The sequence below is a fragment of the Megascapheus bottae genome, chromosome 7 (genome assembly GCF_031878675.1).
Source record: "Megascapheus bottae isolate mThoBot1 chromosome 7, mThoBot2.hap1, whole genome shotgun sequence".
NCBI classification, from domain to species: Eukaryota; Metazoa; Chordata; class Mammalia; order Rodentia; family Geomyidae; genus Megascapheus; species Megascapheus bottae.
In genome coordinates, this window is record NC_143515.1 from 78,613,374 (window position 1) to 78,634,871 (window position 21,498).

Here is a 21,498-nt window from a genome sequence, read left to right on the forward strand (position 1 = left end):
GTACTGAGGACTTGAACCTGGGTCTTCATGCATGCTTAGCAAGCACTCTACCACTAGGCCAAACTCCCAGCCCTACCCTATTGTCTTAAAATAAAAAACTACTATCAATGCAATGCAGTATTATTTGCCACAAACTGACACTTACCATTCTAAATTGTCATCCAATAGAAAGAGTAGCTTTAATACTACAACAATGACAGCTATAGCTTGCACATCATATTTAACAGTTCTTTTCATTTTAGCTATAGGATCAAATGTCAGAAAATCCACTTCTCCTATTCCAGTCATTTTTACCACTTGACAGGTTAAACCATGCATTTCATCTGTTAAAGAAAAAAAAACAGTTAAATGTAATTAAATTCTTTGGCAAACTAGATCTGTAAGGTCATATGTATATGTACACGTGTGTGTGTGTGTGTGTGTGTGTGTGTGTGTGTGTGTGTATTAGGTTTTTTTTTTTTTTGAGACAGGATCTTACTAGATAGCCGAAGCTGGCTTTGAACACATAATTTTCCTGCCTATGCCCCCTCGGTGCTAGGATTACAGGCGTGCCCAATAACCTGTATCTTTTATTTGTAAATAAAATACACCAAAAATGTATGGAAAAATGGCAGAATCTTGGCAAGGGTTACGTTTCCTGTTTTTAATTCTTAACTTGGGAGACTCATTCTGGTGTACTGTAGACAGCCACACATCTGTGCTATGCTGTTCCATGCGTGTCTCCTTCTGTATCTCTTATCTGTGCCTACACAGCAAGGCACACTTACCTGAAAGAAACCTCCCTATTAGCCCAATGCAGTAAGCAGATGCTCTGTTTTCCAAATACATTATATAATTTGCATAGACTGTATAGGCTGAATAATCTAGGACTTGAAACAAGGAAACCTAAGGTCTATATTTATGCTTCCCAGTCCTTGGGACTCTGGATTAGTAGTTATTTAACCTCAGTTTTCTCACTTGTTAAATGGGTATTAGAGAATGAAAAGATTAAATAAGATAGGTGGATGCCGCACTTTGAAAATTCTACGTTACTGAACAAATTTCTCACTAACTAAATATGTAAGGTATGCTACCGCCTATTCCAATGACAATGTAACAGCTATTGTCTTCAAAAGCCTAAAGGATTTCATAGAACTGACACCGGCCTGCAGTGTGTGTTCATCCAGCAGTGCTGCTGCTACCATTCCCTCCGTGGCCTGGAGCACGCCATGCTAGCAGACCCATGCTGTGGGGTCTGGAAGCCTACTCATCTCTTACTAGCTCTGTACTCTTGGGCACCAAATATCATCTTCCCCTTCCATGGGTAAAGAACAGGAGTGCTAGCAGTGTGGATAACAGCTCTTAGGAAGACCGCATGGGTTAATGCCCCTAAGACACTCTGAGGGCTGCCTGCTGTCAACCCTATCTCCTCCCTTACTCCCCCACCAAGTTTGGGGGGTAAGGGTCTGGGCACTGTCCCTGAGTTCTTCAACTCAAGGCTACCACCTTACCCCTTGAGCCACAGTCCCACTTCTCATTTTCTAGTGATTAATCGGAGATAAAGAGTCTCACAGACTTCAGTGTCTGGGCTGGCTTTGAAGTGTGATCCTCAGATCTCAGCCTCCCGAGTAGCTAGGATTACAGTGTGAGCCACTGTGTCTGGCTCCTATTTCCCTTTCTCCTCTACAGTTCCTTGGCTCACCCCAAAACCCACTTTCCCGCTTCCTCTCTTCAGGTCTGACTCTGCCCTTGGTCCAATCATCTCATTCTCCTTTTCTCATCAGCCCATGGAAGTTCTCAGCTTGAACTCAGGACATGGGTTGTGTCCCTGAGTTGTTGTTGTTTTTTTTTTGTTGTTGTTGTTTTTTTGGTCAGTGCTATCTCTCTACCACATTAGCCACAGCTCCATTTCCTTTTTTGGGGGTCAGTTGTGGGTCTTGAACTCTAGGCCTGGGTTAGCTATCCCTGAGCTCTTCAGTTCAAGGCTACAGCTCTACCACACTGAGCCACAGCGCCACTTTGGTTTTCCGGTGGTAGAGTCTCACAGACTTTGGTGCTAGGCCTGGCTTTGACCAGCAATCTTCAGATCTTAGATTCCTGAGTGGCTAGGATCATAGGTATGAGCCACTAGAACCTGGCTCCATTTCCTTTTTTATGGAGGTAAAAATCTCATGGACTTTTCTGCTTGTGTTGGCTTTGAACCTTGAATCTTAGATCTCAGCCTCCTGAGTAGCTAGGATTACAGATGTGAGCCATCAGCCCCCAACCCCCAGGGGGTTCTACATAGAGGTACCAGGGATTAAACTTGGGGATTTGATATCACATTCCACTTGCTTGCCTACTCCTGGCTTCGACCACTGAGTCACTGCAATTCACCCTCACTTTCTTTGTGTCAGCCTTGGGTACTGTTATTGAGCTTTTTTTGCTCAAGGCTAGCACTCTACCCCTAGAGCCATAGCTCTACTTCCAGCTTTCTGGTGATTAGCTGCAGATAAAGAGTCTCATGGACTTTCCTGTCCTCTGCAGCCCCCTTTTCTCATCAACACCTGACAACGGGCAGGATTTGTAAAACAGTGCACAAGGTCCTCTTACAATTGTATTTCTAATTATTTTGTTGAACAGATGGCAAGAAGTAAAATGTCTCGGAACTAGTTCTTCATAATATTGACTCCCCAAATTAACTTTATAAATGCCAAATGACAATAATATCTCTTGCATATTATAAGAAGGCACTACTTGTGACCATTAGGAAGAGTTAGGTAAGAAAGAGTGCTAGACTACACAGCATCACCCAGAAAATACCACCAGCTGGGATGGGATGTGGCTCAGTGGTAAAGCACTTGCTTAGCAAGTGCAATGTCCTGGATTCTGTCCCCAGTACCAAAAAAGAAAAAAACAAAAAGAGAGAAAAGAAAGGAAAATACCATCAGGTTTGGTCCAATAACAAGCCTACATATGCCTGCTAATAGCCAGATTTTATCAGTTACACTTTGGTACGCTCTGCTAGCCCCTTTATAACCCAGCACACTAACTCCAGTATTTTGGAGTATGAAAGTACAGAAGAACTTTCCATACTTGTAAAGTCATCAAAGAAGTATTGAAAGAGACAATGCTAATCTGATCTATGTAACACATCAGAATGCAGAAACAAAATCTTCCAAATTCTGGAATTCTGATCAAATAGTGCTTGCTGAAATCTCAACAAGAGATGAAACATCTGAAGTTAGGCTGGGGATGCAGTTCAGAGGTGGCATGCCTGCCAGGACATGCAGGGCCTGGGTCCCCCGGCACCACTAACACACTGTGTGTATGTACTTCCACACGTCTCTATGTATACTTACTGTGGAATCAACATTGTAGATTGCCTTTTTACCACAGATTTCCTCCTCTGGCCCTCCTTTTTTTTGTTGGTTGTGGAGCTTGAACCCAGGGCCTGAGTGCTATCCCTAAGCTTGTTCTCTCAAAGCTAAGCCACCTTCAGCTTTTAGGTGGCTAGCTGAAGGTAAGAGACTCACAAACTTGCCTGCCTGCGCTGGCTTTAAGCCTTCATCCTTAGATCTCAGCCTCCTGAGTAGCTAGGATGACAGGTGGGAGCCACTGATGTCTGGCTCCTCCCCTCTGAAAAAATACACCTGACTGCTGGACTCTGCTTGTCTTCAATGCATTTCAGATAGGAGGAAGCACACATGAGATGCAAGGCTACTTTGGAGACAGAGGCAGGAACCTTACTTGAGCTTACAAGTTCAAGACCAATCTGGGCAACAGAGTTATTCTCCCTCTGTCTGTCTGTCTGTCTGTCTGTCTGTCTGTCTGTCTGTCTCTCTCTCGTACACACACACACACACACACACACACACACAAATGCACCCAAGCATATTTTTGGTATTACTTAAGCAATGATGTATCACAGCGTGTTATATTTTAAGGATAAAAGTCCTAGGTTGGGCGTGGTGGTGTACAACTGTAATCTTAGTTCTCAAACTAACGCGGGAGGATCAGATAGATCTGAGTTCCAGCAGGCTAGGACTAAGGAAGGCTCTGTCTCAAAATGTAAACAAACAAACAAACACATTTCTAGGGTAGCAGAACTGAAGTTCAGGCAGGGCTTGCAGCCTGGACCCCACCTGCAGCCCTTGTCTGGGGCTCTGGAACCAGGCAGCTGAGCTTGTCTTTGCCGCTGCCTCCACGCTTCACAGGATCTGAACAGACTTTGCCCTCTACTCCTTTTAGGAGATGGAAATAGTAACTGTTACTAAACAACAAAAACTACCACACATCACCTTCTGGGGTTTTCTTGTTGCTGTTGTTGTTGTTTTTGCCAGTCCTGGGCCTGAGTGTTGTCCCTGAGCTCCTTTTGCTCAAGGCTAGCGCTCTACCACTTGAGCCACAGGCCACTACTGGCCTTTTCTGTGATTAAAGTTTCATGGACTTTCCTGCTCAGGCTGGCTTTAAACAGAAATCCTTGGATCTCAGCATCCTGAGTAGCTAGGATTATAGGCATGAGCTACTGGTGCCTGGCTTGCTGCAGTTGTTGTTTTTGTTTTGCCAGTCTTGGGGCTTGAACTCAGGGCCTGAGCACTGTCCTTGGATTTTTTCCTCAAAGATAGCACTCTGCCACTTGAGCCACAGCACCACTTCTGGCTTTATCTGTGTATGTGGTACCGAAGAATCAAACCGGGGTCTTTGTTCATGCTAGGCAAGCACTCTACCATTAGGCGAAACTCTCGTCCCTGTTGCTACTGTTTTTAAGACAGGGTCTCACTATGTAGCCCTAGCTGGCCCTGAACGGCCCATCTTCTAGTCTCAGTCCCTTAAATTGCTGGGATTACAGGCATGGGCCATCATGCTCCATTGGGATTTCTTTTTAAAACACTCATTGTATAGTAACAATAGTTCATGTAAACAAATATTTCATTAAAAAGAATAACTTGTATTGAAATATTTGCAACTCGGCTTACACTCAGCAGACTTTCTGTATTTATTTTCTGAGCTAGTACTGAGGCTTGAATTCAAGGCCTAGACGCTGTCTAGCCTTTTCCACTCAAAGCTAATGTTCTACCACTTGAGCCACAGCTCTACTTGTTTTTTTTTCTTTTTTCTTTTTCTTGGATGGTGGAGTCTCAGGGACTTTCCTGCCTGGACTGACTTGGAACCATGATCCTTGAGATGAGCTAGGATTACAGGCGTAAGCCCCGGGCACTTGGCTTAGACTTGCTATAAATACTACATACATTCTCTCAACCATAAATCTCTGACACCAGAATAGAAGTTTACTTCTGAATACTGCACCTTTATGCATTTTAAGTAGCTTGAATTATTTTTCAGACAGTATTGTGACTCAAAGCCTGTTACTTCTTAACCCTTTCAGGCTGTGCTAGTCTGTGACTGGGAAGGAAGGTTTTTTGGCTGCTTACCATAATCCCAAAGGTGAGGAGAGTTCCCGCCCCCACCTCCCTATCCCAAGATCTACCACTCCTTACCAGGGAGATTGACTTCCATTAAGTATTTCATACACAAGACGTTGGGATGGAGGTAACACTCTTCCGTTATGTCTGGAAAACGTGGCAAGTCTAAAAATATGGCAACATCAATCATGTTTTTATAGATCTCCTCATAGTCAGGCCAAGACTGAAATGAAAAACAGGTAATCAAGATAGTGTGTGAGTGTGTGTGTGTGTGTGTGTGTTGGTTTTGGAGCATGAGCTCAAGGCCTTAAGCTCTTACTAGGCTCCCCAACCTCCCTGTCTCTACTACTTAAGTCAGACTTTCATTTTCCCTTTTTTTTTGCTGGTGAACTAGAGGTTAAGAATCTCACAGATTTGTATGCTAGGGCAGGCTTGGAATCACAATCCTCAGATCTCAGCCTTTGGAAAGGACAGGAATACAGGCATGAGCTACCACTGGCTGCCAAGGTAACAAGTCTTTTTCTTATTTTTTGTTTGTTGTCAGTTCTGGGGCTTGAACTCAGGGACTGAGCACTGTCCTTGGGCTTTCTAAAGGTTAGCGCTCTACCACTTGAGCCACAGCACCACTTTTTTTCTGTGTATATGGTACTGAGGAATTGAACCCAGGGCTTCATGCATGCTAGGCAAGCATTCTACCTCTAGGCCACACTCCCAGCCCCAAGGACTTTTTTTTTTTTTTTTGTCAGTCTGGGCACTGTCCTTGAGCTCTTCAACTCAAAGCTACCATCCTATCCCTGGGCCTGAGCGTTGTCTCTCAGGTCTTCAGCTTAAGGCTACCACCTTACTCCTGGAGCCATAGTGTCACTTCCAGTTTTCTAGTGGTTAACTGAAGATAAGAGTCTCATAGAATTTAATGCCAGGGCTAGCTTTGAACCTCTATCCTCAGAGCTCAGCCTCCTGAGTAGATAGGATTATAGGGGTGAGCCACTGCACCCAGCTTCTCCGGCTTCTACCTGGGCTTTCTTAAGGCTAGGGCTCTACCACTTGAGACAGAGCACCACTTATGGCCTTTTCTATGTATGTGGTACCAAGGAATCAAACCCTGATCTTTTGTGCATGGTAGGCAAGCACTCTACCAAACTCCTGGTCCCCAAGATAGCAATTCATAAAAGAGCTGAAAATGTGGCTTGAGTGGTCGAGCACCTGCCTAGCAAGCATGGGCAACAAGTTATAACTAGCACTATAAAGAGGAGAGCAATGCCTGTAACACAAGCAATTTAAGGAACAGCTTCTGGGGGCCGGGAGTTTGGCCTAGTGGTAGAGTGCTTGCCTAGCATGCACGAAGACCCAGGTTCGATGCCTTGGTACCACATAGGTAGCAAAAAGCCAGAAGTGGTGCTGTGGCTCAAGTGGTAGAGCTCTAGCCTTGAGAAAATCCAGGGACAGTGCTCAGGCCCTGAGCCCAAGCCCAGGACTGGCAAAAAAAAAAAAAAAAAAAAAAAAAAAAAGAACAGCTTCTTGATTAAAAAATGACATGGGACTGGGAGGATAGTGTGGTGGTCGAGTGCTTGCCTAGCAGCATGAAGCCCTGGGTTGGATTCCTTGGTATCACAGACACAGGAAAAGCTAGAAGTGGTACTGTGGCTCAAGTGGTAGAGTGTAGCATTGAGAAAGCCCAAGGATAGTGTCCAGGCACTGAGTTCAAACCCCAAGAATAGCAAAAACAAAGAAAAGAAATAAAAAAAATGTATCTATTGAATACATATTTTGAATGTAGAGAACAACAGGAAGGGGGAAAATACCCACAAATCCTTACTTCACTAACAGTAATTCTAGGCAGTAGTAGTACTGAATTAAAAAGCCACTAAGGTAGCACTCTAGACTTAAGAAAGCCCAAGAACAATGCTCAGGCCCTGAGTTCAAGCCCCAAGACTGGCAAAAAAAAAAAAAAAGCCACTAAAATTCTGTTTGGCTCATGAAACTCTTCCTAGCCTTATTCGTGACCTAGTGAGTGACATCCACACTTCTTGCTTAGGAGCATCTGGAAAAAAGATAATGCTGAGGTGAGACTCAGCTATAGTCACTGCTGCCATGACCACAGTAATATCTAACTCCCCACCCCCAACCCATGTGCTCATTAATCTTTAACATCACCCTCAGTGCAGTCCTCTGATGTAGCATCACATGCCTTATGTGGGAGATGACATGAGGTTCTCAGTAGTAAAAACCTACAACTCAGTATTATACTCTTCTCCCACCCTTGTTCTCTCATTCATCTCCACCCCCTGGCCATTTCTTCCTCAACACACAAGTTCCTGATTCCTGGCATGCATTTTGTTACACTGTAAGTTAGTTTTCACCCCATTTCTGTCCCATGGGGCCTCACTGGAAGCATCAGAATGTTCAGGAAGTGGTGGTGCACATACACCTATACTCTCTTCACTTGGGAGGCTGAGCCAGGAGTGTGGATTCAAAGCCAGCCGGAACTGCAAAAAAGACTCCCCGCCACCCCCCACAAGTTGTGCCAATAGCAGGGGTCCCTGGTCTCTCCCCACATTTGCTTCTAGCATAAATAAGCCAGGCCAGTTTGCAGTCTAGCACACAATGTATTTGACCTTTGACAGAGGCTTTGAGTGTTGATATTTTGTGTGTTGTTAGAGAATAAGAAAACAAGAGGACTGGACTATGTAATGTATCTGTCTCTGTCCCACTGACCTTAGCCAGAGAGAATAAGATTATAAAATATGAGGACTGGGAGTGTAGCATAGTGGGAGAGTGCCTGCCTAGCATGCATGAAGCCCTGGGTTTGATTCAATTTCTCCGTACCACATACACAGAAAAAGCCTGAAGTGGTGCTGTGGCTCAAGTGGTAGAGCACTTGAAAGGACAGCACCCAGTACCTAGGCACTGACTTCAAGCCCCAGGACTAGAAAAAAAAAAAGTTTATAAAATACAAGTAATACAGAACAGTCATGTCCACATTCAGTGATCATGTCAGACTGATTTGTAGAAGATGCGCTTACCTCTAGGACACACTAGAGGGAAGGGCTTCTTAGAAGCTGTAGGCATTTATACATATTTTCACTAGGTATTTAGAATCTCTGATGTCTTAAGTGTAACAAAAGGCTTACCAGAATTTTTTTTTTTTTTTTTTTGTGGGCCTGGGCAGTGTCCCTGAGCTCTTCAGCACAGGCTACTGCCCTACCCCTAAGCCTGGGCTTTATCCCTTAGCCCTTCAGCTCAAGGCTACCACCCTACCCTTGAGCCAAGCCCCACTTCCGTTTTTTAGGGGTTAATGGGAGATAAAAGTCTCAGGTTCTTTTGTGCTTGGGCTGGCTCTGAGCCTTGATCCTCAGATCTCAGCCTCCTGAGTAGCCAGGATTACAGGCATGAGCCACTGTGCCCTGCTACCAGAATTCTTTTAAGCTGCAAATTTGAGCTGAATGTGGAGATCCGTGTTTCTAAACCTAGCTACTCAGAAGGTAGAAGCAGGAAGATCATGAATTATAGGCCAGAACAGAAAAAACTATTGAGACTATCTAAAAAACAAAAACAAGTAAACAAACAAAACACCCCCAAAGGGCTGAGGGCTTAACTCAATTGTTCAACCTTAGTTCCACAAAAAGAAACCAACCAACACTAACATCCTAGCATGAGTAGGTTAAGGCCAAACAGTCTGCTGTTTATACTTGACCCTTGGGTCACTTCTAATTTATCAAATATGATGTCAATTTTTGTGGAACAATGCAGAACAAAGAAAAGATAGGAAGAATGATTAAGACTTATGTGCAAGGCATGGAGCAACATCTCTGGGAATCATGTGCATCCGAAGGCATCTTCTTAGGTCCTATATTAGAACACTGGTCTAAGGGGATGCTGCTTAAATGAGTTCTCTAGGATTTCTTTCTTTTTTTCATTTTTAAAGACAGGGACTCAGTATGTATAGAACTCACAACTCTTCTGCCCCAGAAATGATGGAATTATTAAGTGTGGTATATGCCACCACACTTGTTTTTTATTGTTGTTGTCATCATCTTTTGAGTCAGAGTCTCCATATGTAACTCACGCTGGCTTTGAACTTGGGATCCTTCTGTCTCAGCTTCCCAATCTCCAGAGTATTTCTGCATATGTGTTGGTTCTAGGGCTTGAACTCAGGACTTGGGTGCTGTCCCTGACCTTTTTTTTTTGGTCAGTCGTGGGGCTTGATCTCTGGACCTGGGTGCTGTCCCTGAACTTTTCAGTTCAAGACTACCACCCTATCCCTTGAACCACAGCGGATTTTCTGATGGTTAACTGGAGAAGATCTCACAGATTTGAAGGACTTTAGTGCTTGGGCTGGCTTTGAACCACAATCCTCAGATCTCAGCCTCCTGAGTAGTTAGGAATATAGGCAAAAGCCACCTTGCCCAGCTGTTCCTGACCTTTTGTGCTCAATGGTAAGCTCTGAGCCACAGCTCCACTTCTGGCTTTTTGGTAGTTAATTGAAGAGACTCATCAACTGGTCTTGAGTTATGATCCTCAGATCTAAGACTCCTGAGCAGCTAGGATTTTGGCCACTGGTACATGGCTTTTTTTTCTTTCCCTTCCTTCCTTTTCCTTTCATTCCTCTCTTTCTCTTTTGTGCTGATCCTTGGGCTTGAACTCAGGATCTTGGCACTGTCTCTGAGTTTTTGTGCTCAAGGCTACTGTTCTAACCATTTGAGTCACAGCTCTACTTCCAGCTTTTTTGTTTGTTTCTTTTTTGCTTTTGGGTGGCAGTTAACTGGAGATGAGTTTCATGGACTTTTTTGTTCAGGCTGGCTTCAAACTGTGATCCTAAGGGCTTAGCCTCCTGAACAGCTAGGATGACAGGTATGAGTCACTGGAGCCTAGCTTCCGGAGTATTCTTATATACACTAAAGCTTTAGAACTTCTAAGAAGTAACAAGATTACTGCGAATCAGAGGAAACAAAACATACCAGCTGAGGGGGCAGCAAACAATAAATAAAAAGTAGTGCCTTCCATCCTTATTCCCCTAGTATATGATAGCCACTTAGACCATTTTTCTTTGCCACCTTGAAAAGGGAAGTGTGTATACACATTCCAGTGATGGTTCAAGTGTGGGAGGCTGGGCACATAAGATGCCATCCTTGGGTCTCTCACTGAGCTTTCTGCCAGGAACACTCCTGGAAGGGAGGAGTGGGCACAAGGAGGTTTGAGAACACCGGTTGTCATTGCACTGACCTTAATTTCCCTGGGGTAGATTCTAAAAAGATTGCACAAACCCTCCTAAGGCATGCCGAGTTAGAAGGCAAGCACATCTAGAATAAAGTTTATAGACTTAGTGGACTAATACCTGACCCAATGAGATCTTATTAGAGGTGCTCCCGAAGGAGCTGACACACAGTGCTGGAAGAGTCTTTCTTCCTTCAGCCAAGAGACCCAGTTTCCCAAGGGTGGCAGACTGCTCCAAGACAAATGAGTCATCATGGCGAAGCACTGCTTCGCTCCGTAGGTCTGGCTGAACCTGCACTGCGTCTTCTCCTTGTGCTCATTCAGAAAGGATGAGAATGTTGTTTATCAACATTCAAAATACTGGAGGTGTACTTCAGAATGAATTTCTAGTTTCATCTTTATCTCTTTCTTCTTGCTGTGGTGGGCAGGCATATGGAAACCTGCCAGGCTTGCGTTGAAAGACATGAATCAACAAATCACAATTCTCTGGATAGTCCTCCATTCCACTCTAACTGAATTTTCTCTCACTTGTTGTTGATGGGGCAGAGGATCTTATTTTAAGTTTTTGTTTTTTTTTGCCTTTGGAAAGTCAGGAAGGGTGTTTTAAGGCGTGTTCCATTTTCTGTGCGTAACAAAAATTAAAATCCAGACACAGAAGAAAAATCGTCCCCAGCAGCCCACACACAAGTCCACTGGCAGGCACTATCTTCTCTGCCATCTCTGAGAACAATTGCACCTTTTGTCATTTCTGGTGGAGGCTTAGCTGCTCAAGAAGCCAAGACTTAGTGGAGAGAGCTAAGACATGGAAGAGGAAGAAAATGCTTCCTTTGTTAACGAAAAGCCAAGCCGGTTCCATTTAAAAGTTTCAACATACTACAGAAGAGTGAATGAACTTTTGTGAGTAAAAGCAAAGCATACAAAGAAGAAAAGCTGTCTGTCAATTAAGTACACAGTCAGGAGAAGGCATCTCAAGCTCTCCCAGTTCTTAGGGAAGGGGGCCAGGTGGAGGGTGCACTGTTTCTCCACTAATCTGCAACCTGCCTGAAAGGTGTCATAAATAAGACACAGAGGGCTCCTGAAGTGGCATGGATCCATTTAATCACAATAGTAAGAAATTACAAGTTCAATGCTGTCTTTTAAGGACAAATATATTAAAGTATGTTGAGATGAAATAAAAATGGAGCACTGGGAAAGCATTTTAGTTGAATTACACAAATATTCCAGTGAGTTTATTTTCCTTCATGAAGCAATGATTTAAGACAGGCAAGGACAAGCTAGAGTTTCTGTTACACAACAGGCTCCAGTGATAAATAAAGCAGATTACAATACTGTCCGAGATGAACTTCCTGCTCAGCTGTTAAAGACAAAAGAGGAGTGCCCCACCCTATGTGCTGTTATTATTATTCTGAAGTTAAGACTCAGCTCAGAACCTAATGCTACATGCACCTGTCAATCCAATCCTGTCACCAGACTATTACAAAGTAAAATTAATAAGGAAAAAAAACGATTATAAGTAACAACAGGCCAGGAGTTTGGCCTAGTGGTAGAGTACTTGTCCAGCATGCACGAAGACCTGGGTTCGATTCCTTGGTACCACATACACAGAAAAGCCAGAAATGGCTTAAATGGTAGAGCACTAGCCTAGAGGAGAGCCCAAGGACAGTGCTTAGGCTCTAAGTTTAGTCCCTAAGACTGGAAAAAAACAAAAACAAAACACAGTAACAACAAAGCGCTGTGATGGATTATTTATGGGAAGATAAAATGAATCCTACATACATGATACATAAAACAGTTCACCTTCTATTGCTAATCTGCTCTTGTCAGTCTGCTGGAATTATCTGCCTTATTCTTGGGTTAGCAGACATTTGCAGGGTGAGAGGTTTCAGGTTTCACCATATGTACACATAGTGCTTGGAACAAATCCCCTCCTCCACCATCTTCCCATCCCTATCAGCCCTGCCTCAGCCCAACAAACAAGATTAGGGTTTCATTATGTGGTCTCCTTGTATTTATGTGTATGGTCTTCCAGGTGTCTTACTGGGTACAAATCTCCCAAGTAGCTACCAACAATGCCTTCTTATGTTCCAAGTCTAATTTTCTGAGAGTTTGTTGTGCATGTGTACCCCCCCCCCGTCTCTCTCTCTCTCCCTCTCCCTCCCCCTCTCTCTACACACACATACACACACACGCACACACACACACGCACACACACACACGCGCGCACGACTCTGTGTCCTCAGGAAGAGATCATTGTAGAAATATACCATCAATTTCCATGGACCATGTGAAACTCAGGAACAAATACAAGCTATCTCCCACAAATGACCAGTGGGGACATGCCAAGTGAATAGGGAACAACAATTTGTTCTGGCCACAGGATTAGGGGTAGGAAACCTGAAGAAAACTTAAAGACTTTGCAAAACATTCTGCTGGTAGTTTCTGTGTTCTAGTTTCTCAGCTCTGTTCTATGATCATTAGCCCAGAATTCAACTAAATAACACATAATCCACATGATTTTGCTGGCTTCTCTTAGCAAACACAAGGGCATCATTCTCCTAAAAGAAATATAAATGCAGCCTCATTCAGCCACTTTCTAACTTGAGTGATGTATTGTGGATTTCAATATATTGGTGAAGAGTACAAATTAACACATAAAAAAGATTACTGACCCCATACACTGATTTTCATAGCAGTGATACTAACACACCCCTAACTCCTGCTTTTAAATGTCTTTGCTTATAAGCAGAAGTTATAATAACCCTTAGGGATTTCCCATTAAAATTCAATGGAATTCTGTGTGTGTGTATGTGTGTGTGTCTGGTGCTGGGGCTTGAACTCAGAGCCTGGTTGCACATCACAATAATAAAACAACAGAGGTACACATTAGCACTAACAGAATCTAGGTAGTGGCTTCATAAATCTCTTTGCAGTGTTTATTATTATGGTTATTATCTGTAGTAGTGGGATTTGAGCTCAGGGCACTACTTTTAGTATTATGACCTCTCTATGCATCCCTAATTATTCCAAAAGAAAAAGTGAAAAGAAGTTCTTGAGCTGGAGGTGTGGATCAAGTGGTAGAGAACTTAACTAGCAAATTGTCAGGCCCTGAGCTGAGAACTTCAGTTCTCCAAGAAAAGAAAACAAAAAACAAAATAAACAAGAAAAACAACTCTCCAAGATAGAAGTAAAAAAGCAAACTAACAGCTGTTACCAAGACAAAAATCTCATTTTTATTTCTACCAAAATATATAAGAAATCTATTTTACCCCATCTCTTAGCTCAAGATTAACTTAAAAAGATGAAAGATACTAGGTATTGGTAAAAATACAGAGCAAAGTCGGTGTGGTAGCTCATGCCTGTAATCCTAGGTACTCAGGAGACTGAGATGCGAGGATCGAGGTTACAAGCCAGCCTGGGCACTAAAGTCTATGAGACTCTTATGTTCAATTAACCACTAGAAAACCAGAAGTAGCACTGTGCCTCCAGGGGTAGGGCGGTAGCCTTGAGCTGAAAAAGCTCAGGGACTGCGCCCAGGCCCAGTGTTCAAGCCCTATGACAGGCAAAAAAAAAAAAAAAAAAAAAAAAAAAAAAAAGATACAGAGCAAAAGGAACTCTTGTACATTATTGGTGGGAATATAAATTAGCCCAGCCATTACATTCAGTATGGAGGATCCTGAGAAAACCAGTAAGACAAAGAGAAGAATCATGATTCCTTCTTCCTCCTCCTACCCAAGCAAGCTAAGGCATCCTAGGCTCTCCCAGTTCTTAAGAAAGGGGGCCAGGTGGCAGGTGGACTGTTTCTCCTCTAGTCTTCGACTTTCCCAAAAAGTGTCATAAACAAGACACAGGGGGCTCCTGGAGTGGCACAGACTCATTTAATCACAATAGTAAGAAATTACAAGTTCAATGTCTTTTAAAGACAGTTATAGTAAAGTATGTTGAGATGAAATAAAAATGTAGCACTGGGAAAGCAGCAGTCAGTAGGAAGGCAGGAGATGTCACACTACTTCAAAATGATGTGCTATTTAAAAGTTACAGGTTGTTGGGCTGAGGGCATGGCTCAAGTGGTAGGGCGCCTGCCTAGCAAGTGAAAGGCCCTGGGTTTGGGCTGGGGCTGACCATGGGGAACTGAGGCACACAAAGGGGCCTAGCTTTAATTCTGTTAAGAGTCTCATTTGTTAATGGGGTCTAGCTGGTCATCTAAGCTTATTTCAAAGACAACATGAAATACTGGAACTCTTGTAAACTTTCCTTTTACTTTGAATGTGCATCAGAGCACTGCACTGATCAACTATGGTGAAGTCAGAACCCTAAGGTCAGTTTGTGTATCAAAACACATGTGAACAGAGGCTAATTTTCAGAAATGTCAGATCACTATTAAACATTTTTGTTATGATGACACTCTTCTCAAAGCAAACACCATCAAAAAGCATCTCCCTTGGGGCCAGGAGTTTGGCCTAGTGGTTAAAGTGCTTGCCTAGCATGCATGAAGACCCGGGTTCAATTCCTCGGTACCACATACATAGAAAAAAGCCAGAAGTGGTGCTGAGGCTCAAGTGGTAGAGCTCTAGCCTTGAGAAAAAAGTCCAAGGACAGTGCTCAGGCCCTGAGCTCAAGCCCAGAACTGGCAAAAAAAAAAAAAAAAAAAAAAAAGCATCTCCCACTGGGTGCCAGTGGCTCACGCCTGTAATCCTAGTTATTACAGAGGCTGAGATCTGTGGATCACGGTTCAAAGCCACCCTGGGCACAAAAGTCCATGAGGGCTCTAATTTTCAATTAACCATGAGAAAACCGGAAGTGACACTGTGGCTCAAAGTGGTAGCACACTAGCCTTAAGCTGAAGAGCTGGGGATAGCACCCAGGCAGTTTGGTTTTGCAGTCTATTTTTTCTCATGCCTCAAATTCTATTTCTGAAGATGAAAATCCACCTGCCTTTAAAAGAACAATAATAAATAAATAGTAATGGAAATACTTCAAAATTTCAGATGACTACTGTATGTTATATATTTCTGTATACAGTGATCAGTACATGTGTGTGTATAGACACTCGTTACAACTTGTGCCGTAACTTTTGGTAATGAAACATCAACTCTTTCCTGATGCTGACTTCTCCCTAGTTCCCATGAGAATCAGTATACAAGGGGAGGAATTGACAATGTTCCATTAACAGCTGTGCTCTGCTCTGCCAGATCCAAAGTCTCACCCATTAGTGGTCCTCAATCTCAGGCAACCGGCTGTGGGCTTCCCTGACCAATTCCTGTGGAATTTTTTATTTTACCTGATAATATCAGTACATGTGGGCATATACAGACTTTTTGCCCTGTGCGTCAAAACAAATTAGCTCATTTGGCAGTGAAGCTAAAGATAGCAGACACCCTGCCTTGGTAGTTCCTTGAAGGGGTGAGTGAACAACTTCAGGTAAGAATGCTGCAGACCCACTGCTCTTATCCAACCTTCAGGAAATTTTAATAATATATACTTCATTGTTTTCATTTTGTCAGTCTCTTAAGATCTGAGTTCTTGGACTTTGGGGGGATGATTTTATTTTTAAGAAGTCCTAGGGCTTGAACTTAGGGCCTGGGCTCTGTCCCTGAGCCTTTCTGTGCTCATGGCTAGCACTCTACCACTTGAGCCATAGCACCACATCCGGGATTTCAAACCTAAGTCTTCATACATGCTAGGCAAGCACTCTACAACTAAGCCACATTCCCAGCCTTTACTATTTGTTTCTGAGGGACAAGATTTGTACTCTGTTTGCTCTACCATCTCTGGAAACTCCAGTACTCCTGACAGTGGATTTTTCAGCCAGTTCTGGGGCTGAAACTTAGGGTCTAGGTGTTATCCCAGAGCTTTGTTTTTGGCTAGTGCTCTATCACTTGAGCCACCGCTTTTCTCTCAGCTGGGTGTGTGAGGATGAGAAGCCACTGGAGTACAGAAGAAGTAGGACTGGGGGCAGGAAAGATATAGGGGGCACATTTCAAGTTTAGTGTTCTGCCACTTGTTGTGAGCACTGGCTAGCTTCTTGATTTCTGTGAACCTGAATTTTTCCATATTACTAAGCTGTAACATATATATATATATATATATATATATATATATATATATATATATATATATATGGTGGTTGTTGTTGTTGTTGCTGTTGTATTAGTCATGGGGCTTGAACTTAGGGCATGGGAACTGTCCCTAAGGTCTTTTTGTTCAAGGCTAACTCCCTGCCACTTTGAGCCACAGTGCCACTTCTGGTTTCCTGGTAGTGAATCTGAGATGAGAGTCTTATGGGCTTTTCTGGCTAGGCTGGCTTTGAGCCATGATCCTTAGATCTCAGCCTCCTGAATAGGCAGGATTATAAGTGTGAGCCAACAGTGCCCAGCAACATCTATCAGGCACTCAGCAACATTCTTGTAAGTCACAAACAATATCAAGGTCATGGAAGTCACAAAGGTCTATGAAAATAATTCCTTAGGGGTGCAAGTGGAGAAAAAGTTATTATTTAGTATACTGAAAGCTGCTAGCAAAGGACAAAGGGATAACAATAATACTGAGAAAAATAAGTAGTTATGAAGACTCAGTGAAATCTGAAGCAGTCATCTCCACCACAAAGATAAGCTAAGGCAAGGGAAAAACTCAAAACAGTGCCTATTGAAAACCAGGTGCTGGCTTCTTCCTCTTCTTCCAAAACCACAGTGTGAAAGTAACAATAAAAACACAATTCTTCTGAAGAACTAAAAAATTAAATTCCATTCTTCATTATCACTACGGTTCCTTACTTAAATAACACGAAAGTAAGGTTTTTTTCTTTCTTTTTTTTTTTTTTTTAGAAAACTTCATGACAAATACTGAGAAAGGGAATACAAATCAGTCTTATTAATGGTTACAAAGTAATAAAAAAGAACTTACCTCTATAGTAAAGATTCCTTTGTCTCGCCCATATAATTTCATCTCTTCTGGAAAATGCTGATAAGCATTTATGTAGGGAATATGGTCCTCTTCAACAAATCTGTATTTCAAAAAAGTGAGAGTTAGCTTCTAACTCAGCAGAGTGCAGTCTTCCTGCAAATCCCTTTTCAAAGGGAATTTAAGAAATTGGTTAAGCAGCAGGGTGCTGGTTACTTACCTTGTAATCCTAGCTACTCGGGAGGCTGAGATCTGAGGATTGTGGTTCAAAGCCAGCCTGGGCAGGAAAGTATAAGACTCTTATCTCCAATTAACTACCTCCCCTACCAAAAAAACCAAATCAACCAACTAAATAAAAAAGTCAAAAATGGAGCTGTGGCTCAAAGTAGTAAGAGTGCTTGCCTTGAACAAAAAGAGCTCAGGGATAGCTCTCAGGCCCCAGATGAAAGGAAAAAAAAAAAAAAAGAAAAGAAAAGAAAAGAAAGAAATTAAGCCAGGCTCCCATAATCCTAACTACTCAGGAGGCTGAGATCTGAGGATCAAGGTTCAAAGGGGCACAAAAGGACCTGCGATTCTTATCTCCAATTAACCTCTAAAAAGTAGGAAGTAGGTTTGGTTCAAGGGTAGGGTGGTAGTCCTGAGCTGAAGAGCTCAGGGACAGTGCCCAGGCCAAGTTCAAGCCCCATGACCCACAAAAGCAAGCAAGCAAGCGAGCAAGCAAGTAAGCAAGAGAAATAAGTCAATTAAGCACATTTTATCTTCTAAACATTTCCTCCCTCTTCCTCTCTTCATTCATCTACAAGTGTCAGTGTCATAACTTCAAGTGTCAGTTTCCTGGCATTCATTTTATTAGACAGCTAGTTTTTCTAAGGAATTACACCATTTGAATTCTCCCCTACAAATATTATACCTCAGTTAATGAATTTTTGTTCATTTGCATATTACTTGCACATCTGTACATTGGTTCTAACTTCTAAATATCAAAGAAAAACACATGCCCTTTGTCTCTTTGGGCATGACTTACTTCACTGAACATAATGCTTTCCAGGTCCATCCATTTCTAATGGGTGAGTAGGACAAATCGTATGTCTACCCTTCTGTTTGTGATAGCACCAAGCCAACTATCACCTCAAAATCCTCTTAAGTTTCCAACCAGTTTAAATAGGTCAAGGAAGTGTGTGTCTGCCACTATCTCACCAGTAGGCTTCCTAACCCATCATTCCTCCTGTCCCTCCTTCCCTCAGCTGCCTGGCTCCCAGTCACCATGTCCATCCTCTTCCTTTCGCTCTCCTATTTTCCTTGACATTATGCCTCTCTGTATCTTCAGGACCTTGGAAGAGGCTGGAAGAACCATTAGGGAAGGAGCCTGGTCTGTGTGCTTATTCTTTCATCCCCATGCCTTAAGCACAGTAGCTCAAACAGGTTAACTCAGATATTCAATCTGGAAAACAAAAACCACACATACTTCCAAGTGGATAAGTGGATTTATTTACAGCTCATTCATTCATCCACAGAAATTCATCAGCTACTATAAATGCAGCACCACTTGAGGCAACAAGGATATAGCAGTGAATATAGCAGGTAATCAGTCCTGCTTCTGGGAGTTCCCGGTTCAGGGAGGAGAGACAGATGATCAACACATGTTACATAGGGAAAATAGAAGAAAAATTAAGAAGGGAAAGACAGCAAAGGATGAGGAATAGGGGTCATGCATATAGACTGCTAAAATAAGAAACAATAAGGGAAATAAGACAGATCAAGGAACAAGAACACGGAACAGGAGTTTGGCCTAGTGGTAGAGTGCTTGCCTAGCATGCACGACACCCTGGATTCAATTCCTTAGTACCACATACACTGAAAAAAGCCAGAGTGGTGCTGTGGCTCAAGTGGTAGAGGGATGGACTTGAGGAAAACCCAAGGATGGTGCTCAGGCCCTGAGTTCCAAGCCCAGGACTGGCAAAAAAAAAAAAAAAAAAAAAAAGGAACATGGAACAGAAAACCTCAGTCTTTCTCTAAGTTAAAGAACAAGATCAGCTGGGCGCTGGTGGCTCACAGCTGTAATCCTAGCTACTCAGGAGGCTGGAGATCTAAGGATTGCAGCTCAAAGCCAGCGTAGGCACTCAAGTCCATGAGACTCTTATCTACAATTAACCACCAGAAAACTGAAGTGATGCTGTGGCTCAAGTAGTAGAGTGCTAGGCTTGAGCTGAAGAGCTCAGGGACAGCATCCAGACCCAGAATTCAAACCCCACAAATGCCCCCCCCACACCAAAAAAAAAAATCAACCCAAGTTAAATTTCCAGTTAACAATGTGACTTCTTTGACTCTTATTGTATTGAAAGTTGAGTACTAAATATTTTAAACAAAAAGTGTGAAATATTCCCCCTAGCTGGGTTTTCATTAGTTTATATAAAAGCAATTATGCACAGAAGTCATTATACTATTTTAGAACTACAATTTTGGTTTAACATTATTATATATGTACATATTATGCACAACTCATGTTGTAATAAATGAATTCCCTAGGCTAATGTACTCATTACATACTCCTCCATGTGAAAGCATGTGCTAGCACAGGCATTGTGTTGGGCGTTCTGAGGTGAATAGGAGATGAAGAGTATATCCACCCCACCCCAGACAGGTGAACCATACGGCCTGCAGATGAGCTGGGAGAGGTGCTACCACCAGTGCACCAAGGAGGTCCATTCAATGCTCCAGGAGCAGGGAAAGCAGACACGCCCCAGTGCAGGGCCAAACGTAGGTGAAAGCTGGAGATATTAAATATTATTCACCACTCTTAACTGTTTCTAAAGCTTTCTAATTTGAAATGCGTTTCCAAAAGGAAAAATTCTTTTCTGAAATTATGGATATTAAATTAAAGTTCTACTGGTAGGTAGTAATTACCAGCTGGTTCCCTGGATCAATCCAGGAAGCTAATAGAGAAATGGGTATTGACTGAAAGCATCCCAAATGTTGTTTCTGACCAGCAGAGCACTATTTCAGTTATGTCCCCGGAAACAATCTCTGTTCAAATTTTATAACATTGTTTTAAAAGCTGCAGATCATTTAAGCAATAGCTTTACAGGAGTTACATAGATGAGTCACATTTATGCAAAACAGGTCCTGACCTATTTTCTTTCCAATTCCCTCACTACCATCTCACCCAAGCCATCATCCCTTGCCTAGAGGACAGCAAGAGTCTACTCTTCCCTTCACTGAACCCAATTGCCACACAACGGCCTGAATGATTTTTTTTTTTGTCAGTCGTGGGGCTTAAACTCTGGGCTGGGCACTGTCCTTGATCCACAATGCCACTTCTAGTTTTCTGGTGGTTAACCAGAGACGAGAGTCCCATGGACTTTAGTGCCTGAGCTGGCTTTGAACTGTGATCCTCAGATCTCAGCTTCCTGAATAGCTAGGATTACAGGTGCAAGGCACCACTCCTGGCTCTGAATAATTTTTTTTTTGGGGGCCAGTCCTGGGGCTTGAATTCAGGGCCTGAGTACTGTCCTTGGGCTTTCTCAAAGCTAGCACTCTACCACCTTAGCCACAGCACCATTTCTGGCTTTTTCTATGTATGCGGTACCAAAGAATCAAACTCAGGTCTTTGTGCATGCTAGGCAAGCACTCTACCACTAGGCCAAACTCCCGGCCCTTGAATGATCTTTTCTTTTTTTTTTTTGGCCAGTCCTGGGCTTCAGCTCAGGGCCTGAAGACTGTCCTTGGATTTTTCTCAAGGCTAGAACTCTACCACTTGAGCCTCAGCATCACTTCTGGCTTTTTCTAAGTATGTGGTACCAAGGAATCGAACCCGGGTCTTCATGCATGCTAGGCAAGCACTCTACCACTAGGCCAAACTCCCGGCCCCCTTGAATGATCTTTTAAAAATACAAATCAGATCACATCTTCTCTGTTGCAGCCTTCCAATGGCTTATAATCACACTTTGGTACCCAGAGTTCTAATGGTCATAAGGTTTCTTTTTGGCATGATAAACATGTCTGG

The 21,498-nt window shown here is 42.9% G+C and overlaps 1 protein-coding gene across 2 annotated transcripts in view; it reads right to left on the reverse strand.

The window, feature by feature from the left end:
* Window positions 1-21,498, reverse strand: part of Taf1b (TATA-box binding protein associated factor, RNA polymerase I subunit B) — a 62,748-nt gene that overhangs the window by 12,784 nt on the left and 28,466 nt on the right. For both annotated transcript variants that reach the window (XM_090337461.1, XM_090337462.1), the window contains exons 8-10: window positions 17,499-17,598; window positions 5,460-5,607; window positions 146-323 (exon numbers count right to left, since the gene is read on the reverse strand). In XM_090337461.1, coding sequence (XP_090193587.1) covers window positions 146-323; window positions 5,460-5,607; window positions 17,499-17,598 — 426 coding nt within the window. The remainder of the gene's footprint in view (window positions 1-145; window positions 324-5,459; window positions 5,608-17,498; window positions 17,599-21,498) is intronic.